This window comes from Panthera tigris, chromosome E1 (genome assembly GCF_018350195.1).
Source record: "Panthera tigris isolate Pti1 chromosome E1, P.tigris_Pti1_mat1.1, whole genome shotgun sequence".
NCBI lineage: Eukaryota > Metazoa > Chordata > Mammalia > Carnivora > Felidae > Panthera > Panthera tigris.
The window spans coordinates 10621643-10642569 of NC_056673.1; the positions used below are offsets into that span (position 1 = coordinate 10621643).

General features: G+C 55.2%; 2 protein-coding genes across 5 annotated transcripts in view; one reads left to right on the forward strand and one right to left on the reverse strand.

Moving 5' to 3' along the window:
- The window catches only part of MAPK7 (mitogen-activated protein kinase 7), a 29702-nt gene extending 8808 nt beyond the window's left edge, over positions 1 to 20894 (reverse strand). Inside the window, exons 1-7 of one of the 4 annotated variants that reach the window (XM_042965401.1) lie at positions 20836 to 20894; positions 20033 to 20269; positions 18984 to 19149; positions 17280 to 18358; positions 16523 to 17172; positions 15972 to 16105; positions 15343 to 15825 (exon numbers count right to left, since the gene is read on the reverse strand). In XM_042965401.1, coding sequence (XP_042821335.1) covers positions 15672 to 15825; positions 15972 to 16105; positions 16523 to 17172; positions 17280 to 18358; positions 18984 to 19149; positions 20033 to 20264 — 2415 coding nt within the window. In that variant the 5' untranslated portion in view covers positions 20265 to 20269; positions 20836 to 20894 and the 3' untranslated portion in view covers positions 15343 to 15671. Of the gene's footprint in view, positions 1 to 15342; positions 15826 to 15971; positions 16106 to 16522; positions 17173 to 17279; positions 18359 to 18983; positions 19150 to 20032; positions 20753 to 20835 lie in introns of those variants that run through there. The other 3 variants (XM_042965400.1, XM_042965399.1, XR_006210952.1) reach the window with 3 other exon arrangements.
- MFAP4 (microfibril associated protein 4) lies at positions 12002 to 15303 on the forward strand. The gene is made up of 6 exons (XM_042965403.1): positions 12002 to 12074; positions 12406 to 12484; positions 12726 to 12880; positions 13373 to 13469; positions 13568 to 13750; positions 14145 to 15303. The coding sequence occupies exons 1-6, from the start codon at positions 12069 to 12071 to the stop codon at positions 14390 to 14392; spliced, it is 768 nt and encodes a 255-aa protein (XP_042821337.1). The 5' UTR covers positions 12002 to 12068; the 3' UTR covers positions 14393 to 15303.
- Positions 20895 to 20927: the final 33 nt, after the last annotated feature.

A 20927-nucleotide genomic window follows, 5' to 3' on the forward strand; every position in this document is an offset into this window, starting at 1 on the left:
AGTCCCAAACCCTTAGACACTTCACTTCCTGGTTCTTCTTCCCCTCTCCATTTCACAGGCTTATTTTTGCGGGCTTTGCAACGAGCATGCACCAAAGAACTGAAGGCTGTAAGCGCTGTAGTGCTCAGCCAATGAGGAACCAGGGGAGGGACTCACCTCTGTAGTGCTCAGCCAATGAGGAGTCAGGGGAGGGCCTTGCATGCTAGGAGATAAATTGCCTGCGGTAACTGCCCCAAGTGTGCCTGTCCATGAGACACCTGCACTTGCAAGAACCCGATTAAAGCCTTGCTTCACTGCGCTCGAGTGTCTGCGTCCCTCCTCTGATTGGGTCAGTGGCCTTATTTCTCACAATGACCTGAGCTGAAATCCAGAGTCGGTTGCTCAAATGACTGAGCCACCCAGGTGCCCCTGGTTCCTTTTTGACAATATAAGAAAGAGACACGGAAAGAGAAAAGAAAGCAAATGGGTTGGGAACCTCAGAACCCAAGGAATGACACAGAGGTGCATGCCCTGGGTTTTCCTTTTGTCTCACTGTCACAGACTGGGGGCTGGCAGAGCAAGCATTCTGGAAATGCCAGTGGGCACAGACAAAAACAAGAACAACGACAACAACAAAAGCCTGTTTCTCTAGCCAAAACCCCAGGAAAGGGACAGCCTGGCAAGTCAGGAAGCTTTCTTTTTTCTTTTTTCTTTCCTTTCCTTTTTCCTTTTCTTTTTCCTTTCCTTTCGTTTTTTTCTTTTCTTTCCTTTCCTTTCCTTTTTTCCTTTCTTCCTTTCCTTTTTTACAATTTTATTTTATTATTTTATTTTATTTTGAAGTCAGGAAACTTTTAGATAATAATACTTCAGCCAGAAACACAGAAAAGATGCAGCCCCACCCCCACTCATACCAGTGGAGACTGGGTGGAAAGACCAGACATCCTGGCTGTTGTCAAGAGAAGGCCAAGTGGAGAGGTTTGACTTTCCTCCCAGCCGGAAACAAGTGCTCTCCCTGACCATGAAGTGTTAACAGAGGCCACATGGGGAGCCAAAACTCTGATCCGCCCAGCAGTCTCAGGGAGCCCCTGCTGGCATTGTCAACGAGGCAGAACGAGAAACCTGGACTTCTCCCTCACCGGGCATACTGAGGCAGTGCCCCTTTCTCCCTGCCAGAGGGGAGCCAGAGAAAGCCAGCTCAGATAGCTTTAAATAGGACGCAGTGTCTCACAACATAACTAGACATTTTCCAGGTTTCGTTTGAAAATCACTGATCACACTGACGCGTGGTCTGCAGACCCAGAGGGGGTCCCACCGGACCGGCCAAGAGGGTCATTGGCTTCGCACGGCACAGAAATCAACCGTGGGCCAAGAGGAAATGAGAACACAGCCTGTGAAAGTTGTAGAGGGAGTGCAGAGACAGACAGGGTGTCTGGGAGACTCAGAAAGAAGAGGGAGTCTTTTTACTGAAGACGGAGGTGCACGTGTCCTCTCAGCAATCCAGGAACAAAGGTCACTTGGTCACTCCTTCGATGTTATCTATTGTGCTGAGAGACTCCGGAGAAATCATGAACTCCCTGACCCTCACAAGGGGAACATACATTATCTGCTCTACAAGGCATATGTAAGGTGGGGGTGCAGGTCATAGCGAGAATAGGGGCAGGAAAAAGGGGAAAGAAAAAAATTAGCTTTTCTGCATGGGGTCCCTCCAGTTTCTCTGTCTCAATACCAAGAATCAGGAAGATCTCACCATGAATGAAAAGACCAATCAATAGAGGCTGACAGAGATGTTAGAACTACCTGAAAAGATTAAAAAAAAAATTTTTTTTAATGTTTATTTGTGAGAGAGAGAGACAGAGTGTGAGTCAGGGAGGAGCAGAGAGAGGGAGACACAGAATCCGAAGCAGGCTCCAGGCTCTGAGCTGTCAGCACAGAGCCCGACGCGGGGCTCAAACTCACGAAACGCGAGATCATGACCTGAGCTGAGGTCGGACGCTTAACTGACTGAGCCACCCAGGCACCCCTAAAAAAGTTTTAATGCTTATTTTTGAGAGACAGAGAGAGCATGAGCTGGGGAGGGGCAGAGAGAGACAGAGACCCAGAATCAGAAGCAGGCTCCAGGCTCTGAGCTGTGAGCACAGAGCCCGACTCAGTGCTTGAACTCACAAACCTTGAAATCACGATCTGAGCCGAAAGTCGGACGCCTAACCAACTGAGCCACCCAGGCACCCCACTACCTGAAATGATTTTAAAGCAGCCATGATAAAATGCTTCAACAAGCAATTACAAACACACTTGAAACAAATGAAAACCTCACTTTTCTCACTTTGGTGAGAAAGCCTCACCAAAAAAGATAAAAGCTGTAAAGAAGAATCAGATGGAAATCTCAGACCTGAAAAATACAATAACAGAAATATAAAGCTCAGTGGGTGGGCTCAGCAGCAGAATGGATGGGACAAAGGCAGACCAGTGACAACTCACAGAAAAAAAAGATGGGAAAAAAAAAATTTAAGAGTCAGGGACCCATGTAACTGTAACAAAAGATCTAACATTTATGTCATAGGAGTCCTAGGAGAGGAGGAGGGAGGGGCAGAAAAGGTACTCAAAGAAATAATGGCTGAAAACCTCCCAAATTTGACAAGAGGCATAAACCTACAGATTAAAGAAGATGAGCAAATCCCAAACAGGACACCCTCCCCCAAATTCTAGGCAAGACAGTTCATAATTAAACTTCTGAAAACTGAAGAGAAGAAAAAAATATTTAAAGCAGCCAGAGAAAAACAACACATATCTACAGGAGAAAACAATTCAAATGACAGCAAATTTCTCTTCAAAAGCCATGGAGGCAGAAGAAAGTGACACAGTATGTTTTCAGGAAGGAAAAGATCTCCAGGAGCAAGGGGTTTCACTGGAGAATTCTACCAAACTTTTAAAGAATAAGTAACATGAATTTTATACAATATCTCCCAGGAAAATGGAAGGAGGAAGAACCATTTCCCAATTCATTTATAAGTTTTTTTAATGTTTATTTATTTTTGAGAGAGAGAGATATGACGTGATCAGGGAAAGGGCAGAGAGAGAGGGAGACACAGGATCCGAAGCAGGCTCCAGGCTCCGAGCTGTCAGCACAGAGCCCAACGCGGGGCTTGAACTCAAGAACCATGAGAGCATGACCTGAGCCGAAGTCAGACACTTGACCAACTGAGCCACCCAGGTGCCCGATTCTATTGTTTTTACCAAACGATCTTCAGGAAGAAGGCTCTTGAATACGGAGGGCACTTCACAGTTTACAAAGCGACGTCACTTTTGCTCCAGGCTTACAGCCCTCCTGTGTTATGAGCTGACCCCCAACACCAGCTCTCCCTTTCTCACCCTTCCCTCCTCCAGGCCCTTGGACTCCCCATCCCCTCCCGGAAACCCCTCCATGGCTCTGCTCCTTCCTTCTTGGGACCCCAGAACCCAGACTTCTTTCCTTTAGCAGGTGTTAGCATCTGGAGGGAAAGCTGCCCCCACCCTGCCCATCAGCACCTCAAGGTGGCTCTCCGGTGTTTGCCAGGTGCCAGGGGACAGGCTCAGGGCCAGCTCCCGTCCTCAGGGAGCTGACGGGCAGGCAGGTACGGGAAACAAAGCGACAGAAGCCAGGACCTGGCTGACCAGGCACTGTGGGGCAGGCACCACGGAGAGTGCTGTGTGTACCAGCAAGGGCCTGTGTCATGCCAGCCGCCTGGGGCCCTAAGAAGCCTTCCTCACCCTCCATGGGCTGGGAGTCTCCGTCTTCCTCCATACTTGGATCTCCCTCTAACCACGGCCTCACTGAATATGGCCTGGCCTGCTCCCACACGTGTCCCACGTACCTAATGTCCTCCTGTCCCATGGGATCACAAGTCTCTTGGGGCTCCCAGAAACATGGGAAAAGAACGGGCTTCGGGTTCGAGCCCCGGTGCCACCACCTCTTTGAGCATCAGCTTCTTCATTGATAGGAGGCAGAACGTTGTGCCAACAGCAAGAAATGCTTTAAAATCAAACGAAATACGCAAATAGTCCGGGGGGGGGGGTGGTTTAAATCTGGTGGATTTATCTCTCACATTCGTTTCCTCTTCCTTCCAAAATCCACCGAAAATACAGGAAGGAAATGCAAAAAGTTACAGCTTCTCAAGTAGCCCTGCTCTGTCCATTTCTGTAGTTTGTTTCTTTCTTGTGGAAAAACAGAAACAAAATACCCCCAACTGGTTGTGCTACTATAGTGAGGTTTCCTGTTCTATGGAGGATACACCTTCTGACCCGTCACCCACAGCGAGGCCCAGCCCCACCGGGGTCCACAGAGCTTCCTAACAGGTTCCAGAGCCTTCTCCCAAATTTGAACAAATCAGCAGCAGGTGTTTGAAGAAAGCCTCAAACACACGAGACGGCCACCAAGTCAAATAAGCAAAATGGAGGAGGGGCACCTGGCTGACTCAGTCGGTGGAACGTCTGACTCTTGATTTTGGCGTGGGTCATGATCTCGCGGCCATGGGATCGAGCCCCACATCAGACTCTGCACTGAGCACGGAGCCTACTTAAGATTCTCTCTCCCTCTCTCTCTGCCCCTCTCTCCAGCTCACACGCACACTCTCCTTCAAAATAAGTAAACATTTAAAGAATGGAGGAAGTAGAGATAACTCAGGAAACGGAAGAAAACCTCACAGTTGTGATTGATATCTCCAAAGAAGAGAAGATGCACATTCATAAAACACAACAAAACAAAGCAAAACCAAAAACACTGCATGCGTTAAAAAGGAGCAATTGACTCAACAGCACGAAAACAACCTGATTTAAAAATGGGCAAAAGATCTGAAGAGATGCCTCACCAAAGAACACATGCAGATGGGGTGGCTGGGTGACTCAGCTGGTTGAGCATCTGACCGGCTCAGGCCATGACCTCACAGTTCATGAGTTCAAGTTCCGTAACTGGTGAGTTTGGGCCCCGCTTTGGGTGAGCGTGTTTCTCTGTCCCTTGTGAGGTTCTCTCCCTCTCTCTCCTCCCTCAGTCACTTGCACCCTGTCGCTCTCGAAAAATAAAATACAATAAAAGTTTTTTAAAAGACATGCACATGGCAAGTAAGCATGTGGAAAGGGGCCCCACATCACATGTTGTTAGGGAATTGCAAATTAAGACAACAAAACCACAAAAGCCAAAATACCGACAACACCAAATGCTGGCAAGGATGTGGCACGACAGGAACTCTCAATCATTGCTGGTGGGAGTGCAAAGGGGTGCAGCCACTGGGGAAGACAGTTCGGCCGTTTCTTACGTTGCTAAACGTACGTACTCTTTATCATATGACCCAGCGACCACACTCCTTGCTATTCACCCAAACATAGCAGCTTCGTTCACCACTGCCGACACCTGGAAGCAGCCGAGGTGTCCTTCTGTAGGTGAGTGGGTACATTGTGGTCCATCAGACAACGGAATATTATTCAGCACTACAAAGAAACGAGCTACCAAGCCACGAGAGGCAGCGAAGAACCTTAAATGTGCATCACTAAGTCAGAGAGGTTCCTCTGAGAAGGCTACGTACTGTATGATCCCAATTACGTGATACTATGAAAAAGTCAAAGCTATGGAGACGGTAGAAATATCCGCGGTTGCCGGAGGGGAACGGGGACGAATCTGTGGATCACGGAGGGTCCTTAGGGCAGTAAACTATTCTATATGATGCTTAGTGGTGGGATGTGGTTATACATCCATCCAAACCCATAGAATGTACGACACCGAGAGGGAGCCCTGTATGAACTATGGACTTGCGGTGACGATGATGTGTCAGTGAAGGTTCACCCACTGTAACAAATGTCCCACTCTGCTAGGGGACGTTGATCGTGCATGTGTGGGGGCAGGGGCTACATAGGAAACCTCGGTACCTTCCTCTCAGTTTTGCCGTGAACGTAAAAGTCTTCTAAAAAATAAAGACTACTGGGGCACCTCGGTGGCTCAGTCATTAAGCATCTGACTTTGGCTCAGGTCATGATCTCACACAAGTTCAAGTCCAACATTGGGTAAGCACGAGCCCCACTATGGGTAAAACACAAGCCCTGCTTTGGGTGAGCCCCACTCTCTCTCTCCCTCTCTCTCTGTCTGCCCCTCACAGGATTCTCTCTCTCTCTCTCTCTCTCTCTGCTACCTTGCTCACTCGCACCCCCCTCTCTTAAAAAAAATAACTAAAATAAAATAAAGACTATATTTTTTAAAGGAGCGGGTAGATTTTATGATATGTAAATTATACCCCAAATAAAGCCTTAAAACAAGAGGGACCTGGAAAATAAAAATAACATGAAAAGCTAATATTGTAGTCAATAGGAATGTTGGACATTAAGGGTGTGCTCCAGAAATTAGAATTAAAAACACAGAGATGAAAAATGTCAGACAAAAGATAAGAACAAATACAGGATTGATTTGGGAGGTCCAGCATCTAACTAGTAAAATTATAAGAAAGAGAACAGAGGGGTGCCTGGCTGACTCAGTCGGTGAAGCGTGAGACTCTTGATCCTGGGGTCATGAGTTTGAGCCCTACACTGGGTGCAGAGATTACTTAAGAATAACATTTTTAAAGCTAAAAAGAGAGAGAACAGAGAAAATGGAGAACAGGCAACAGAGCCGAACATTCTCAGAATGAGGACACAGCCTCCAGTGTGGAAGGGCCCCCAAGTGGCCACACAATGAAACGGAAAAGACCCACCAGAAGGACTCAAACACCAGGGTGGGAATGCTGTTTTTCAAGGAAGGGCCTTTCAGCACACCTTTTTCCCAACTATGCCTATGCATTCCTTTATTTTATTTTATTTTATTTTATTTTATTTTATTTTATTTTATTTTATTTATTTTATTTTTTTAAAAAATTTTAACGTTTATTTATTACTGAGAGGCAGAGAGAGCGAGCAGAGCAGGGGAGGGGCAGAGAGAGGAGGAGACACAGAATCTGAAGCAGGCTCCAGACTCTGAGCTGTCAGCACAGAGCCTGACGTGGGGCTTGAACTCACGAACCATGAGATCACGACCTGAGTCGAAGTCGGACACTTAACCGACTGAGCCACCCAGGCGCCCCTCCTTTATTTTAAGAAAGGAAGACCAACCTATCACCTGTATGTTTTCCCTGGTAAGCAGCATGCACACCTCTCTCCCACCAAAATAAAATCAAGCTCCCAGGTTACATAAATCCCAGGGGGCAAACAGGAGACGCAAGATCATGCCTCAACACACCCCAGTTCCAAAGGCCTCGGGGTCCGCTTCGAGTGACTTGGCCTGGCATTCGATTCCCTCCGCATCTCCAACCTGCTTTACTCTTGGCCACCCTCTGAGCTCCATCAACTGAACTTGCCCCAAACTACCAAGAAAAGTGGGGAGAGGCACCAAGTGCTTCCTCATTGCCCCCTTGACAAAGAGGGAAAATACAGGGAGGGAAGCGTCCCCCACCACAAAAGCGACGGCGGACCTGGGACCCCGAGTCAGCCGTCACCCCTTCTCACCATGGCCTTCCTTCCCACCCCTCCTCTGCTTTCTTTTTCACTATGCTCATCATTTCACATTGTCATTTCTTCCCCCTCTAGCTCCAGGAGGGCTGAAAGTCATGTCTGTCCACAGCTGCCTATGTAGGGATTAAAGGATGCCTGATGTGTCCTAGAGGTGCTCGAGGGACACTACATCCTTGTCCTGCCAGTGACCCTGAGGGCCCCAGCCCTCTTCCCAACAGCCCCTCCCCCTGCTGCAGTAGCGGCCCTTTGCAGCCGCTCAGCCAGGGTCTCTCCTACAGGCAGCCTCACCCTTCTTGGAGCCCCCTCGCATGGCCCGAGTTGGGGGACACACCCTCTCCCCTCCTTGAGTGCCCTCTGCTCCTAGGAGTTCCCTTCAAAAACTCCCCTCCTCAGCCCTCTCCCGGTTCGGGCTGAAGGCCGGGTGATGAGCCGAGGAGCAGTTAGGAAAGTCCTATGGAGACACGATGCCCGGCACCCACAGACAGTGTGGGGGTCTTGTCTTTGGCTGTTGTCTAAGACAGTCCACGGGAGCTGGGCTTTTAGAACAAAACCTAAGAAAGCCCTGGTGTCCGTCAGGGTCCTGGCAAGAAACAAAGGCAGCCTCAGCTTTTGTTTGTAAGGGAATTTAATGGACTACTTACTTGGGCGTGGGCATTAAGGAAGCCACCCTGGGACTAGCAGTGGTGGGGGCCTTAGCATCCCAGGCGGCAGGGGTAAGGGGAAGATATGGAGTTATCAGGGCCAGTGAAGGGGGTTACGGCAAGAGCTATAATTGGAGGTGGGGAGGCGGGCACAGCCATTGCTGAAACCACAGTCCTAGGCAGGGTGGGAGCCAGGGACAAACACCCCAACCTCCCTCTTCTTCCACCTCCTGTTGGTGCCTCCCACTGGCCGAAACCAGCCAGAAGCCAGGGGCCACGGGAACCCAGTGATGAGGAGGTGGAGGGGCAAATGCCAAGTGGGTAGGCAAGCGACCAAAGCAAGGCCAGTGGGACGGGTGCTCCCCACCTCCTGGCTCGCAGGCTGACCAAGACCCGGCCTGTCCAGGGAGCAACACCACCCTGACAGACTGTCCCCACTACAAGACCACCACTGAGGACCTTGGAGCAGCCTGAGCAACCACTGGTCCCCAGTCTTGCTAGTTCTCCACAATTCCAAGGCCCCGAAAGCCTTCCAACAAAGTTGGTCAGGGTTGGCATCTGCTGCTGGCCGTGAAAAAGCCCTAATGTAAACATCTTCACTCATGAGAAGGGGTCTTTTGCAAACAGATCGTGGGCACAGAAAACCAATTGCCAAGAGGTGCTGAGAACCAAGCTCAGGGCTTTGCAGCCCGAGCCAGAGTCTATGTGACTCAGCACCGTGCTTGCAAAGCCACCACCAACCAGCCAGAGGACCAGAAGTCAGATGCCTCAGGGGTCACTACCGCCCCAAGAGTGAATTCTTCAATCTCCTGCTTCTTAAACCAAGCTCTCCCTAAACAAAGCCCAGGGCAATGCTTTTGGTTGGCTGAACCGAGGTCAGGTGCCCTCAACAGAACCGCAAGGAAGGCTGGGAGAGCAAGCACAGGTATTCCAGGTGGGGGGGAGGGGGATCCCCCAAACACGGGAAGAAGGTTCCCACGGTGGGCGGCCCACGAATATGCCCACTGACCAGTACACGTGCCTTGTCAAATGTCAGAGTATTTCCTTCAGACGGCAGCTTCAGAGAGGTGTTCCTGACTCTTGGTATGTACCAAGCCTCTTTCTCTGGAAGGTTCAACGAATTCCCGACCACATCCAGTGAACAGAGTGCCTGCTTTGCCACACCTACGTACGTTCTTGTGAAGTTTAAAAAAAAAAAAAAAAAAAAAAAAAGGCAAAATATGACTGATGCCTCCCTGCTTAATTTTTTCTGCCTACTTTTTTTTTTATTAGTTGTATTCTACTACTTATTTTATTATTTGTTTTGATAACTGATTTTTCATGATTTTCCTATTTGTAGCCTGTGCTAAAATTAGCTGGCATTTGCTGAAAGGAGAGATGTATTAGGATTAGATTCAGCTGTGTGTAACAGGAGAAAAACAACGGAGGCTTAAGCTAGATAAAAGTTTCTTTCTCTTGCACGTAAATGAGGCTTAGGGAAGGGCAGTCCAGAGCTTGGCCTTGGACCCACTCCACGAAGTCCTGAGGGACCCAGCTCCTCCCTGATCATGCTCCACCATCTCTCTCTCTCTCTTTTTTCTTCTTCTTTTTTTTTTTTTCTTTTTTGAGTGCTCTCTACACCCAACGTGGAGCTCAAACTCACAACCCCGAGGTCAAGAGTTGGATGCTCTACCGAATGAGCCAGCCAGACACACCCACCTTCTGCCATCCCTTGACGGGGCCTCATCCTCACTGGCCAAAGAGGTGGCTGGAGCTCCAGCCATCGTGCCCGGCAACAGGGCAAACGGCAGGAAGACGGAGTAGCTCCCTGCCTTTACAAAGGACCGAGGGAACGATGGAGGGTGTGGAGAGGCAGGCAACTCTCTCTTCCACAGGCAAGGATAAAAATCACATGGAAGGCACACCGTTCACCTGAGATCACAATCGTGACGTTAACGATGATAACTAAAATTTCTTACTTACCGATTGTAGGTAGAGTCACGCATCGTAGGTATCGTGGCATATGGTATATAGGCACTTGTTATAGATTACTTCTTAGCACAGCCCTGGGAAGGAGATACTATTACTATCCTCATTTTACAAAGGGGGAAACTGAAGCAGAGAGCACTTGTCCAAGGTCTCCCAGCTAACAGGTGGCACAGCTGGGATCTGAAAGCTGGCAACCTGGCTCCAGGGCACGACACAGCTAGGGGGAGAGACAACTCTTACCAGCAATTACACAGCCGAAGTCAAGGAAGCCAACTGGGCTCATCCAAGGGGCTTACTGACTTAGGAGAGGGGACCTGGGCCAGAGCCCTTTCTTACTCTGTGCCTCTGGATACCTCATTTGTTCATCCATTCCACAGAGGCTCCTGTATAACCACGTTAACATCTTCAATGAGCTAATGCCGGTGTTTGCCACTCCTTAAGGGCAGAAACTGTGTCCCCAACAGCCAGCACAAAGTGGGTGCTCAAAAGATATTTGATCTGTGACCGAACACACATGCCAGTCTGTGATGTGTGCAAAGCGTGCAGGAATGACACTGACCTGGCCCGTTTGCACCCGTGACCTGGTAGAGAAGACTCTACCGGGTGGGCCCCTCAAGGAACAACTGAGTGGGCAAAGGCGGGGGAGGGGGGAGCTCCACGGCGAGAAATCTGGTGTGGCCAGATCGTACTTGAGGAGTCACAGGCAGTCAGGGGATGAGGTCCTTAAGGTAAGTCTAAGCCGGGACTTAAAATTCCTCTCAAGTCCAAGGTGAGCAACAGTCTCAGCCCTGAGGCGATAGGGAACCACCAGAGGCTTTAAACAGGTGATGACAAAGCAGCCCTCCAGAAAAATTGTGCTGGCAGCCTGCGCAGAGGATGGAAGGAAGGGGAGGGAACAGAAGCAGGGGCATCCATGAAGAGGCTGGGGGTGACGAGCACCTGGGAGGGCTCGAAGGACGCCTGGAACCTAAATGGAGAAAGGAGCAGGTGGGCCCCAGGAATGCTTGGGAGGCGGACAGGAGGACACCCGGGCTCAATGGGGGCGAGGAGGCAAGAGGCAGGCTTTCAGGGCTGAGAAAATGAGACACTACTTAAGAGGGGTCTAGTGGGGAGGCTGAGGTGGGATGGGGGCTGAGGTAAAAGGTTTGGGAGAAGGAAGGGGGGTGGGGTGAGGTGAAGAGAACAAGAGGCCCCTCGCTCAGTGCGCTCAGTGCAGGAGCCAGACAGATCCCCGGGGAACACTGTGGGAGGGGAAAGGAGGGGGCCTGAGGGGCCAGAGCAAGGGGGGCTGGGAGGGGGCTGGAGAGGGGCCCTGGCTTGAGCTGGGGCAGACAGCAGTTGGACGCCTGCAGGCTGTGCTCATGGCTCAGAAATGTCCCAGCCCTGCCAGGAGACGGCCTGGCCCCCGCTGCCCCTATCCCCCTCCAGCCCCAGACAGGCTCCCACATCAGGAGCTCCTAAGCTGCCTCCCCAGCCCTCTGCTCCCCCATAACGGGCCTCCCCTCCCCAGAACCCAGGCATGCCCACACCCTCCCCACCACTCCTTAGCCTTCCCCCAAAGGCTGATGAAACACAGGCCGGGGAAGAAAATAAACAGACATCTGGGGGGGGTGTGTGTTGGGGGGGGGACATTGGGAAGCAGGGGATGGGCTGGGGGTACCAGGTCCAGGGGGTGGGTGGTAGAGGGGCTCCAGGGAGCGGGGTGACTCAGCAGGGAGTGAACTCCCCAGTAATCTACCCCTGACAGGCCTAATGAGACGCAGGTGGTCCCCTGGCCCGGGCCCCACATCCCCTGGCCCCCCTGACCATGAAAGCAGATGCTGGTTCAGAGCCGGGGAGGGGTGAGGGGGGCTCTGCAGCTACAGGGGGCGGGGCCAGGGCGGCTGGCCAGGGCCCAGCACATAACTCTGGGCGGGTGCAGTCTGGGGCGCAGTCTGGGGCAGCAGACACCCAGCCGCTTCGAGCTGAACTGGCAGCATGAAGGTACCGGGACTGGGGCAGGGGACTCACGGCACCGGGGGCCTGAGCCCCCTTGGGGGAAGAGGGCCCTTACCAGAGAGGGGGCTATGAAGGCACAGGACATTCCTGTGATCCAGGGGAGACTCTTAAGCTGTGAGGCCCCGGGCCCGTCCCAGAGCGTGGTGTTCCTCTGGCGGGGAAAGAGGGGCCAGAGGGGGAAGGCAAGGGGCTCCTGGCAGGGGGTGGTCTGCTTGAGGGACCGGTGCAGAGAACGCAAGGAGCTCTGGGGCTGGTTGCGGGGGGGGGGGGGGGGGCGGGGGGGCTGTGGTGAGGTGACCCTGTCGTCCTGTCCCAGGCCCTCCTGGCCCTGCCGCTGCTGCTGCTTCTCTCCACGCCCCCCTGCGCCCCCCAGGCCTCTGGGATCCGGGGAGACGGTAAGCAGCCCGGCCAGCAGGCTGGGCGAGGAGAGAGTACTCTGAGCCGTCATTTCTGGGAGCCGGGATGCCATCCCCTCCTCTACAGCACGGGGCAGGTGGAGGTGATCTTTGAGCATCCCCCCTGCCCCACCCCAGAAGAAATGCCGTGATTGCTTGTGCCCCTAGGAACGGGGGCAAGCTGCGGGGTGCCGGGTATGCCTTGGTCTCCTCTCCTCACCCTCCCCGCCCCTGCCCCCAGCTCTGGAGAAGTTTTGCCTTCAGCAGCCCCTGGACTGCGATGACATCTATGCCCAGGGCTACCAGGAGGACGGCGTGTACCTCATCTACCCCTCGGGCCCCAGCGTGCCCGTGCCTGTCTTCTGTGACATGACCACCGGGGGCGGCAAGTGGACGGTGAGTGGGAGGAAGGAACGGAGGCCAGGTTCTTGCCCCGGCTGTGTGACCGAGCTTCACCTCCGGGAGCTTCGGTTTTGTCATCTCTAATGGGGTCACGATATCCGCGGTGTAGCTTGTGAGGCGCCGCCAACACTGAATTCCAGGTGCCTGAGGCAGGCTAGTGCCTGTATCCTCACAATAATCCTGGGAGAAAGGTACCTTCTATAGAGGAACTGGAGCCCAGAGAGGTGAAGTCATTTGCCCAAAGTCACACAGCCCACACTGGAACTCACTGCCAGCTGCCTGAACTCTAGAACGACTTACTCCCCCTCTTAACCCTTCCCTGGCACTCGGGAGCTGCTCACCGAGGGGCCTGGTGCCAGTGTGTGCCTCGTGTTAGGTCCCAGTCTGGTCCTTTAACGAAGCCCCTCAGCACCACAGGGTCCGTGCCTGCGTGAGGCCCCCACCCCCTGGACTCTTGATCGTCCAGGCCTGTCCTCTGTGCTCCAGGTTTTCCAGAAGAGATTCAATGGCTCCGTGAGTTTTTTCCGGGGCTGGAATGACTACAAGCTGGGCTTTGGCCGTGCCGACGGGGAGTACTGGCTGGGTAAGGCGGGGGCAGGGGCGTCCGGTGGGCTGGGGGCCGCCCTGAGCCAGAGCTTTGCTGAGCAGCTGCCCCTCCCCCCACCCCCACCCCCTACCCAGGGCTGCAGAACCTGCACCTCCTGACGCTGAAGCAGAAGTACGAGCTACGAGTGGACCTGGAGGACTTTGAGAACAACACGGCCTCGGCCAAGTACGCCGAATTCTCCATCTCGCCCAACGCGGTCAGTGCTGAGGAGGACGGCTACACCCTCTACGTGGCAGGCTTCGAGGACGGCGGGGCAGGTACCCCCTGCTGCCGCCCTAACAAGGGGCTGTGGGGGGGGGGCGGGGAGGCGGGGAGAAGGCAGGGCTGGCACTGCCCAGCTGGCTCCCAGCCCCTTCTGGGCCCCTCCCTCCCCGCTTGGCCCGAAAGGGCCCTGCTGGCTCCCACCCAGCTTGGGCCTCGGCCCTGGGAGAAGCTGCGTCCCCTCACTCCAGGCAGCGCTGCGGGGAGCAGCTGTTTCCCTTCACTGCAGGAGCACAGCTACCCAACAGCGGACTCAGGGAGGGTGCCCCGTCCCGCCAGGCTGCCACGTGACGCCTCGCGTAGCGTCCCCCGTCCCCGCCATCCCCGTCCCTGCCAGCACGGGGCCCTGCACCCCGCCTCAGTGGCCCCATCCCTCCTCCCCTCCGCCAGGCGACTCCCTGTCCTACCACAGCGGCCAGAAATTCTCCACCTTCGACCGGGACCAGGACCTCTTTGTGCAGAACTGTGCAGCCCTCTCCTCGGGAGCCTTCTGGTTCCGCAGCTGCCACTTCGCCAACCTCAACGGCTTCTACCTGGGCGGCTCCCACCTCTCCTATGCTAATGGCATCAACTGGGCCCAGTGGAAGGGCTTCTACTACTCCCTCAAGCGCACCGAGATGAAAATCCGCCGGGCCTGAGGGGCTGGCCCCCGTCAGGCCCCGAGTTCCCCCTCCTAGCTGCTCCAGGTTTCCATGAGTGCTCCCTCTGCGCCCTAGCCTCACCCCTGCCTACTGCTCTCTTAGCACCTGCTTCTCACAGGGGATCTCGCGGCTCTCGCCCCAGCGGATCCCGTCACCCCCAGGGTGTCCATCTCCAGGCCAGGCCTCTGTTCCCTTCGTCACAGGCCACGCGGCCAGCAGCTGACCCAGGCCTCCTCCGAAAGGCGCAGCCGTCCCGGCCCAGACCTGACTGGGCTCCGCGAGACTCTTCCTTGCCTCTGCCCTACCCCAAAGGCCGAACCGCTCTCCTCGGCTGTGGGCTTCGCATTCCACCTCAGCCAGCTTCCTCACCGCGGGCTCCTCGGTCTGGAGCCACCCTAGTGTGCTAGACTGAGCTGGCGTAGCCTGACTGATACCCACGGCGTGCGCCAGGCTACCCACGTGTGGCCACTGCCGCCACAGCCCGGCGCTCCCCGCACCGTTCCGAGTATCTCCGTCCTCCACTTCCCTCCCACTGACTCATCCCCCAACGGTGAGCACCATGGACCCCCAGCCCCATCTCACTGTCATACTCAGCTTCCCCTACCTGCCTGTCCCGGCCCCCAGGGCCCAATGCCAAAACTGTATTTCAGCACAGTTACCGCATGCCGCTCGAAAACAGGTACAACCACGGTAGGCATAGACACAAGGTCCCCCACCCACCCCAGGGTTGAGGTTTGATCACATGAGGGGGCAGAGGACCACCTCCTGTGGGGCTGGAAGCAGGTGGGGAGCGAAGATCTCAATAAACCTCAGGATCTGAATGAACTGGTTTTGGCTGTTGTGCATGCAAGTGTTGTCTGCTCGGCCCCCAAACGTGGGGGGACCCGGCTCCCCCTTGCTCCCCTACTTATGACACCCTGCTCTCAACTCCAAAAAGACACCTAGAGTTAGGCACTAAAGGGAACCTTATATTTCACAGGCCTCATTTTGATGGCAAAAAGACTGTGTAATAATATTAATATAATAATAATAATAATAATAATAATAAAAATACAATACTGAAAAGGATCGCTCAAGGAGTAGAGGTTTCCTGATCCTTCCATGGCTTGGTGGTGGCTCAGGTGGCTGCTTAAGGCTGCAGAGTGTGTCTGAGATGAACCTGCAGAATAATCTAGCCAAGCTTCTGCTGCTGGGCCCAAGGCTCCAGCCCTTGGAGACGTTTCTGTGAGTCTTGTAGCTGGGTCTGCCCCCCGCAGCAAGGCACAGGCCGTGGGCCTCAGGGCTCCTGGAGGTCAGGCAGGTCAGCCAGCAGCATTGGGGAATCCATCTGGATCTCACGCTGCAGGGACTCAATGTCGGCAGGGTTCATGCCATGGCCCTCCAGCCAGTCAGCAAGCAGGGAAGCCGAGAGTGAGGCCGAGTCTGCCTGGCTGCGGGGATAAGGGAAGCAGGGAGAGTGGAGGGGAAAGGCACTGTTAGCCTAGGCTGGCTCCCTGCCCATCCCACAGGCGAGCTCCTCCTCCAACAGGAAACCCTACCCACAGCCCATTCCAGAAGCTCGGTCCTGCCATCTTACCCATCCTGTGGCCCGTCAGCCACGCCCATGTCGAAAGACTGGTTTAGGAATTCCTCCAGGTCAAAGCCAACACCATAGCCGGCCCCACTGCCCTTCGGAGTGCCCGAGAAGACCGGGGGCAAGGGGTCCTCCACCTGCAACGGATGATGGCAGGTTACGACACAGGCACCATCAAGAGCGGACAGACGTCTACATAAGTCCGTCCTGATGCTGCCGGCGACTCTGCCCGGACACCTGTGGGAGATGACAGCACCACCCTTGACAATCCTTGACAATCATCGAGTGCTAATTAGGGACCAGCTTGGTCCAAGCCCTCTTCCCAGGAAGCATCTTATTTGTCCCCCGACAGCCTGCTTGTTGGCATTACGCTTCTTCTAAGAGCAAGAGAACAAGTTCAGAGATAAGCCCCATCTGCCACTCAGTTTTCATGGAATAAAGATACACCAAAGACTCTCCTATCCCCCATCCCCACCAAACAGCAAGGACTCCCCAGACCCATCTTCCCTGGGCCCAGATCCAGGAGAGCCCACAGCCCGGGCCTCGCCTCTCACCTGTGACTTGGACAACTGCTGGGTCACCAGGTTGACATCGGGCGATTCTGAGGTGGAGGGTTGAGGGGCCCCTCCGGGGTCTGGAGGGGGCGGGCCAGATGGGAAGTAAGGCAGAACACCTACGGAGCCGGGGCCAGGCAGCCCAGCGGGTGGCACAAGCGACTGGGGAGCCAGGAGGCTAGAGGCGGCATTCTGGAGTGGAGCAGGGCCAGGGACGGGCCCCGGAGGGCTGGCAGGGTGGGGAGCAGGGCCAGGGGGTGGGCAAGCAGGCTGCGGTGGGGGGCCAGAGGTGGAGCCTGCAGGTTGCGGTGGGGGGCCAGCCGGAGGGCTGGTGGGCTGGGCTGGGGTGGGGGCCGGGACTGGGGCGTGGGCCGGGGCCGGTGTGGGGGCTGGGGGCCGGGCCATGCGAGTCCAGCGCTCCAACAGGCTGCGATCATTATCACTGAGCACCAGCCCAGCCAGGGGATCAGTGGAGGGACCCCCAGAGGCCCCGGCCCCCCGCTCCTTGCGCTCCCGCTCCTGCCGCCGCTTCTCCCGCTCCTTGGCTCGCTCCTGCCGCCTCCGCCGCTTCTCCTCCCGCTCCCGCTGGCGCTCCTGGGCTGTCACCGGCTTCCGAGGCTCAGGAGCTTCCAGAGGAGCACTGGGGCCATCTGCAGAGAAGTTGGCAGGGGGAGGGTAAGAGTCTGTGGCCTGTCCAAGCTGGGAGTACCCCCTCTGCAGCCCCACTCCCTGGCCAGCCGCTGCCTCCACAAGGCACCTCGGAGTCGGCTCCGCAAGGACTTGAGCAGGGCAGCTTTGAGGGCCGCCTTGGTGTTGTCTGAGATGGCGCCCTCTTTCTTCGGAGGGGCTGGTTCACTGGCGGGCAGGGGTGGCTGCAGGGTCAGATCGATAGTGTCAGGTGCCGGGCCCGGACACGGCGGCGGGGCTGGCGGAGGGGACTCCATGGCACAGTCCCCGCTGGGAGCCCAGGGGCTGGGCATCTCAACGTCGGGGCAGCCAGGCTCACTGGCCACAGGCTGCAGGGAAGGCTGGAAGCGGATCTGCTGGCGGATGCCCTCGCGTCGCGCGTGGAAGTCCTCAATCTCAGCCACGATGGCCTCTTTAATGCGCTCCCGGGTGAGGGCTTCACGGTCAAAGGCGAAATCAAAAGGCGGGGCGCAGTCGGGCTCATCATCAGGATCGTGGTACTTGGCCAGGAAGGGGTGGCGAAGGGCAGCAGCTGCGGAGATGCGGGCGCTGGGCTCAAAACGCAGCATGCGCCCCAACAGTGAGAGGGCCTGGCGGTCAGCGCCCGGGTACACTGTCTCCCAGGGCACGGGCTGACGTGGCGGCAGGCTCTGGATATAGGCCCGCACCCTCTCGGCCCCGACGGCCTGAATCACGGCCGGCGATGGAGTACCCAGCACCATCATGATCAGCTGTAGTTGGTGCACATAATTTTTGCCTGGGAAGAGCTGGCGCCGGGCCAGCATCTCACCAAAGATGCAGCCCACAGACCACAGGTCGATGGCCTGCGTGTACTCATGCAGTGAGAGCATGAGCTCAGGAGCACGGTACCAGCGCGTGGCCACATACTCAGTCATAAAGTACTGGTGCTCAGCCGGCGAGGTGCACAGGCCGCGGGCCATGCCGAAGTCACCGATCTTGAGCTCACAATTCTCATTCACCAACAGGTTGGAGGGCTTGAGGTCGCGGTGGATGACCTGAGCCGAGTGCATGTACTTGAGGCCCCGAAGCAGCTGGTACAGGAAGTAGCGCACGTGCTCCAGAGTGAGTGGCTGGGAGGAATGGATGATCTGGTGCAGGTCGCTCTCCATCAGGTCCAGGACCACGTAGCTAGAGGGGGCAAGAAAGACGGGCATGGCTGCCTCGCCGGCGCGGCAGCCCCAGCCTCAGCCTCACTACTCCCTCCCAGCGCCGACAGGTAATGGCCTCATCCTTGCACTCTGCAGGGGCCAATGGCATGGTATGAAGAGTCAGGATCTTCTCCAACTCTTCCATAACCTCAAGTGAAGTTAAATCATTTTTCTGTCTAGATCCAGTTTCCCCAGGGTTGGACTAAACCAGGGCTGGCCGACAGGTCTAGTTTGGGGGCCGTCTCCACTGTTTGGTGTGGCTGCTTGAAAGACTATGTGAAAACTGTGCAGGCTTGCCCAGGTTTTGTTAAGAAAGTGCTCTGTGATTGACCAGTGATATCTGCTATGAGAACAAAAGGGTGACGTTATCTCACGAAGGTCCCACGTCTCCCATCCCACATACCGAGATTTCATAAAACCGTAACGTCTGTACTCTTCACGAGTAATCACGGTTGTCCTGGGCAAAAGCCTAAGGGACACTGGTCCTGGAATCACGGGACATTTCCCAGCCTGCCTTCAGCTGCCCTTCGGAAACTTCAGCAACATGGCCCCGGCCTTCAGAAAAGGTCCCGCCTCTGCCTTTCTCTCCCATCCCTGCTCCTTACACAGATTTGAACTCCCCGTAGGGCACCGTGGGCCTCAAGATGTCCTTGATGGCGATGATGTTGTCGTGCTTGAAGTGTTTGAGGATCTTCAGCTCCCTGAGGGTCCGCTTGGCATTGGTAACCACGTCAAAAGCATTAGGGATCTTCTTAATGGCCACCTGCTGGCCTGGGGAGCAGGGAAAAGGAAGATACCATGACGTACCTTAGAGTGGCAAAAGGCCACTCTCAGCATCTCCCGTCTATTTTTTTTTTTTTTTTAGTGTTTTATTTATTTTTGAGAGAATGTGTGCAAAGGTGGGGGAGAGGCAGAGAGGGGGACAGAGGATCTGAAGCAGGCTCTGGCTTTTAGCACACGACCCTGTGCGGGGCTCCAGCTCACGAAACCACGAGGTCATGATCTGAGCTGAACCCACTGAGCCACCCAGGCCCCCCCAACATCTCCCTTCTAGAATGCAGTTACCATATACTGAATAACAACTACCCTATAACAAGAACCTACTATGTGCCAAGCCTTGTCCTAAGCACACATTATCAGATTTCCCCTTCACATCTGTCCTGAGACAGATACTAGTAGTTCAATGTTGGACATGATAACCCCCCATAGTAACCTAGTTACCTGCTAGTAACTAGCTAGTTGTGCAGCTAATCAGTAGCAGAGCCTTGACTCTAAATAACCTGTGCTCGTTCTCCCTACCTACACTCTCTCTCCATCTCAGACCTCACCCATCCCACCACCAATTCCTTGCGCCAGTCTCTGGCTCCAGAACACTTTTCTCTTTTAGAAACCAAAGATGGGATCTCCATTCTGGTCTAATTGGTATTATCATTTTTTTTTTTTTCTAAAGAAATAGGCAAAACCACCAATGGCAGCTCCCGAGAACTGTGCCCAACACAGAGCCTGGCACCCCAGAAGACACTTCATCGGTATTTGTTGCCTTCAGCCAGAATGTAGATCCCAGCTTTCCTGGCTGTTTGAGATGGAGCAGGTTTCTCACTCTCTAGGGAACCGGCTTCCAGATCTGCAAGCGGTTCACGATAGGGAAGCTCACCGGTGAGACGTCGGCGCGCTGAGGACACCACCCCATAGGCCCCGTTGCCTATGGTCTCAATGATCTCGTACTCGTCCCCCACGTCAAAGGTCACATCGAAGGAGCGCGCTTTCAGCAGGGCCAGGTTCTTGGCCGCTACACAGGCAGCGGTGTTGGTGGGTTCCGCCTTCACCGGCCCGGGCGGCTCCCCAGACCCGTCCTCGCCTTCTTCCTCCTTCAGGGGTTCGGCCATGGCTTCTGTGCGGAGACGCTGGTGAGGAGGGGCCCGCCGCCCTCCCAGGCCTCAGTTTCCCCTCTACGAGGCTGGGGAGCAGTACCAGGGAGTTACCAAGTTCCCCAAGCCGACGGGGGCCAGGTAGGGAGCGAAAGAGAGCGGCTGGCACGCAGTCGTCGTCCCACACCCGGACTTGGAACCCAGAGCTCAGGTCCGGGGTGGAACGCAGGGTGGGAGGTGGGGGAGGCGCCGCCAGGCGCGGTCCAGGAAGAAAGGGAGGGGCGGGGCACTTCGCTTTTCTCGGTCAACACTCACCGAATGGCGCCCCACTCCGACACCTCCTCGGGGCCTTCGGAGGTCGCCGGTGCCCCCTGTCTCCCCGGTCTCCCGTCCCCCGTGGAGGGGTACTAAAAGAGTCGCTCGCTCACTTGTTTAAGGCCGCCGCCACCACCTCAGCGTCGTGCTCTGCCCAGCCGGTCCCCCCGCCCCGCCTCCCAAGACCACGCTCCCTCCAGCCTCTAGCCAATCGCTGGGCGGTCTCTGAGGAGGTTCCCACCCCTTCTACTGGCTGCGTCCAATCCGAACCCACCTGCAGAGGAAGCCACGCCTCCGCCCGCGCGCGCGCGCCGCTGTCCAGCTTGCCCGAGGGAGCCGCCCAAAGGGCTCTCGGCGCTTCGCAGG